This window comes from Aedes albopictus, chromosome 2 (assembly GCF_035046485.1).
Source record: "Aedes albopictus strain Foshan chromosome 2, AalbF5, whole genome shotgun sequence".
NCBI classification, from domain to species: Eukaryota; Metazoa; Arthropoda; class Insecta; order Diptera; family Culicidae; genus Aedes; species Aedes albopictus.
In genome coordinates, this window is record NC_085137.1 from 291,778,187 (window position 1) to 291,782,925 (window position 4,739).

General features: G+C 38.8%; 1 protein-coding gene across 1 annotated transcript; it reads left to right on the forward strand.

The window, feature by feature from the left end:
• The first annotated feature begins 2,563 nt into the window (after positions 1 to 2,563).
• Positions 2,564 to 4,422, forward strand: LOC134287130 (uncharacterized). The gene is made up of 2 exons (XM_062848810.1): positions 2,564 to 3,629; positions 3,849 to 4,422. The coding sequence occupies exons 1-2, from the start codon at positions 2,966 to 2,968 to the stop codon at positions 4,007 to 4,009; spliced, it is 825 nt and encodes a 274-aa protein (XP_062704794.1). The 5' UTR covers positions 2,564 to 2,965; the 3' UTR covers positions 4,010 to 4,422.
• Positions 4,423 to 4,739: the final 317 nt, after the last annotated feature.

Below are 4,739 nucleotides of genomic sequence, written 5' to 3' on the forward strand. Positions count from 1 at the left end.
AATTTTACACTTTTTTTGCATTCGTATTTGTATGGCAGGTACGATACATAGGTAGACAAGAAAATCAAGAATATTTCAATAACAAAATGATCCTCCCTAATAAACCAACGACATACACGAACTGTAATGTAGACGATCCAACAATACCACATACTGTTCAAATTGAATCTGATTTTTCACTCTCAGCCTGACCGTACTATTCCACACAAAATTAAAATTGTTTTTTTTTTTATATTAATTTTACATTTTATGGTGCCATTTATGGTTTAACAAGTCGTCGTCGATGTCCGTCATCATTGGACATTAGAACACAGGTTTCTTCTTCAACACTGAAATGGGGCTGGGACCATTTGGGCATGGTGACCTGTTATGGGAATTTTCCGCTTTATCTCAGTCAAATTAATGCCAATTGACATGAATTTAGGTACGTACACAACTAGAAAGTAGAGCTTCTGAATTTTCAGTGACCAGTGATGTTAACTTTTTTATCTGTATGCTTATAAGATTTTCAGCCCTAGACTAGTTCATCTTCGGACCCATGTATTATTTTTTTAATGGAAAAACTCACACTTTGTGAGTTTGTCGGGAGTGGGATTCAATAGCTGGTCCTTGGCGTGAAAGGCATGGGCCTTAACCATCACACCAGGTCCGCTACCCAAGTGACGACAATGATATCAACAACTGGTGGTTCAATCTTAAATTGAATCCTAGGAACAGGACACTGTGCAAACGAGAGCAACTCTGAAAAAACTGAGTTACTCTTTTTATCATTGATCGACGAAATTTGTTGAAAGACATCCCCAAAACTGCAACTTGCATTCAGCACACGCAACACTCTGCAGTTTGACATTGGTGCCAGACCACACTTTGGTAGAAATGGGAGAAAATCTGAGGAACTATGAGGAACTCTGAACAACATTTCGTGCACAGATTTTCTCTCGTTAGATCTGTCATGCCCCTAGATTGAATCATAGACAGTAAAGAAGACATCATACATATTACCAAAGTGCATTACATAAAAAATGTATATTTTAATGGTGCAGTTGTATGCGTTATGGTGCAAATGATTTTTTATTGTCATCTATACTAAATTTACGATGGATAAAATTCAGAAATTTTGTGGTATAGAGCACCTATAGTTTATTATTGTGTAGGTATTTTATAATTATTAAATGGCCCCAACTATTTATTTTATTCTACTCTGAACACTTTTTAGTTTGACCCCCGCTGATCTGCACATCGTTCAAATTTAAAATGGTTCAAACGTCATTCTGCTTATGGAACGGGGTGAAACGGAACGTAGGATCAATACAAAACAGCAAATAAGGTTACCAATAGTGTATTTTTAGATGCCCACAGGGTTACTAGTGTTGGCGTAGGCGACCCTATTGCCAAATATACGCGAGTACACCCCTGTCCATACAGTCAGGATTCGCTGGTTGGGTCACGACTGCGCTCCGATTAGCGAATCGTGTTCGTTCGTTGGGGCAACTGACAATTGATCAAAATGCTCTAAACACACGCAAGTGACGAGAAATACGTCACGAAACACTCACATACTTGCGCAGACGTTTTGTATACAGGAGTTGTGATGCGACGGCGGTCAGACGTCAAACTCGTTTTGACATCTATTTTGGCATTGACAGTGCTTTTTAGTTGGGTTTTGCCCCAACCAGTGAACATTCAACCATCGAGACAGCCCATCTAACGAGCTCTCAACGAACGAATCGCCACTGTATAGCACTAAAAGAATGACATTTCTATTATTACGTTTTAAGATCTGTACACCTTTATATGTATGTATATAAGAATGGCCATGAATTAAAGAAGACTAGTTGATTTCTGCACTTTAATAGCTCCGTACTAATTCGTGTTCGGTTTCGTGATAATATGGCTTTATTCCCGGGGTAGTGTAGTTCTCGGATGTCCTGGCCGCCCACAACTAGAAGTTCAAATTAAAAACAAACCCCGTCGGTTTGCATGAGGTGCAGGGTACTGTTATGGTCTTCTTGTTTTGTTACCCCGCATTAAAACAATGCTGCTGTGTTGAAAGATAGGTTGTCAGCTCGAGCCCTATTGGGCCGTTTACATATTTGCTAGTCCTTGGCGACAATTCACTTTGGGATAATTAATTGTCTGCTAATAGTGTTCACATTGGTGCTAATATTTTAGCTACTAATTTACAATGCTAATAGAAAATTCAAGCGGTAGAGTATCAGTTTCGTTCAAAATGGCGTCGAATGAAGATGGTTTCGCGAACGCGTTGAATATTGTGTGTGATTTGGTGGAAGAGGAAATTTTGAAAACAACATCGATTCGGAAGAAACGGAAGCGCTCGAAACGGAAAGTGTGGGTCAGACCATGGATTGCACGTCGAAAAAATCTTGGATTCAGCGCCACATTACTTTCCGAGATCAGAGAAGAGGACCCAAAATCCTATCGAAATTTCTTACGCATCAGTCCGGAAAAATTTGACGAATTATTGAACCTGGTTGAGCCATACATAACAAAAAGTGACACATTCTTCCGCGAAGCAATACCGGCAAAAGTGAAACTGGAGGTAGTCCTACACTGCAAATTTTGTTTGCTGGTATTCAGCAAATTTTGCTGATTTTTTTTGTGCTGATTTCATTCAGCAATATGAATTTACTGAATATCAGCAATTATTTTTCAACTTGCTGACCCATCCAGCAATTTTGACAGTTGATCAGCAACGTTGTGCTGAAGTTCAGCAAAAATTTTGCTGAAATTCAGCAATTTATTTTGCTGATTTTTTTTGTGCTGGAAGCGTTTCGAAAAATTTGGTGTGTAGCTTACCTAGCCACCGGATGCAGTTTTGGCATGTTGGAAGCCTGTTTTCGCATACCCAAGCCGACAATATCGAAGTTTCTTGTGCCAGTGCTTCAGAGTATTTCTAAGGTTCTCGGAAAATACATGAAGGTTTGTAATAAAAGGTATCCTGTTGATGTATTTTCTACCTAAAAATAACAAATTTCAGGCACCCTCCACATCCGACGAATGGCATGCGGTTTCAAATGGATTCGACAGAAAATGGAACTTCCCCAAGTGTTGCGGTGCTTTGGACGGGAAACACATCCGAATTCAATGTCCTCCTTGTAGTAATAGCAACTACTTCAACTACAAAGGCTACTTCAGTACGATTCTGTTTGCCCTCGTGGATGCAAATTACAAATTCATGTACGTTGATATTGGCAAAAATGGCCGAGTCAACGACGCTTCTATCTTTCGTAACTGCAGCTTGAAGAAGGGTATTGAAAACGGAACGATTGGATTTCCACGCGGAAGTATTTTGGTTGGAGATGATGCTTTTCCGTTGTCAGCTTATCTGTTGAAACCGTACTCGCATCATGGATTATTGACAGCAGCAGAAATAATATTCAACTACAGACTCTCGCGTGCCCGGAGAGTTGTGGAAAACGCATTCGGAATACTTGTGTCACGTTTCCGAATTTTCACACGACCGATTGATTTGATTCCCGAGAAGGTAGATGAGATTGTGAAAGCTGCTTGTAGTTTACACAATTGGTTGCGGGAAACAAGTCCAACTACATATTTCCCATTTGGATGTGTCGACCACGAAGACTTGGAAACTGGTGAAACTATTCCAGGTAAGAATACATGCAGCGAGTTGCAAAAATCTGTTCTCTAGTAAATAGGATACAATATTTTATGCAATCATATTTTATTGCCCAGCTCTGTTGACTCATTAACATAACTGGAATGAGTTACAACAAATATGAATTAAGAAACTAAATTGCATAAAAATGCATACTTGCATTACATTCTATAACAAACCTATTATTCAATTACTATTTTCTCTCATTTAGGAACATGGAGGAACGAAATATCAGAGCTGGAATCAATGCAACCATCCAGCTCCAGAAACTACACTAAAAATGCAGCGTCAATTCGAAACGCCTACAAGAAGTACTTCATGGGTCCAGGTGCCGTTGAATGGCAGTGGAAGCAACTGAACCGCAAAAAATAAGACAGATCAAGTTCATGGTCATGGTTAATCAATAACACATATCATCATTACACATGTCATTCAACAATGAGAAATAAAATAATTGGTTCACAATTTTGTAGCAGTAGTTGCGACAAGAAAATAATCAAAAATTATATTGCGCTTCAGGATAAGTAGATCACAAAAGTATGAAAATTTTATTACATACTTATGAGAAGGTTTCTCTTAATTTAGTAGGAAGAGAGTTCAAAGAATGCTTAACTGATGCAGGCTGCCTAACTTTGGGAAAAAATCTTCTAAGAATTTTCTTAGGAACTTTCAGGACTTTGTGAGGAAAGTGCCTTGATTTTGCCTTAATATTCTGTTAGTTAATACAGGTTAATACGTTTTAAACTCATTAAACGTTAATTCAATAATATTTCGGATCAACAGAAATACGCTACATAGGGTGAGCGACAATTTAGGAGGGGGTTCTATTGTGTACACTTCCCTGCTACACAGTTAGATGCTGCTCCTATCTTACCGTGCACAAAAAATAAATACAATCATTGTTGAAAAACTGACCCGTGCAATAGCGGAATGTCAAAATAGGATCCCTTGATCAAATGAACCCGTACCCTACCTACCAACATACCACTTGCAGCGAGCCACCAGCCAGCATCAGAGACCAAAACCAAAAAATCCATTCGTAGGTTTACCTGTCTATAGACACTTATGTTTTGTTAGGATTGTTCCTGTTCAAAGCAGAGAA

Bases quoted from the DNA above. Each gene is read 5' to 3' on its own strand.
- LOC134287130 (XM_062848810.1), top strand. From the start codon at position 2,966: ATGTATTTTCTACCTAAAAATAACAAATTTCAGGCACCCTCCACATCC. The intron at 3,630-3,848 runs GTAAGAATACAT...TCTCTCATTTAG, and splicing joins AACTGGTGAAACTATTCCAG to GAACATGGAGGAACGAAATA.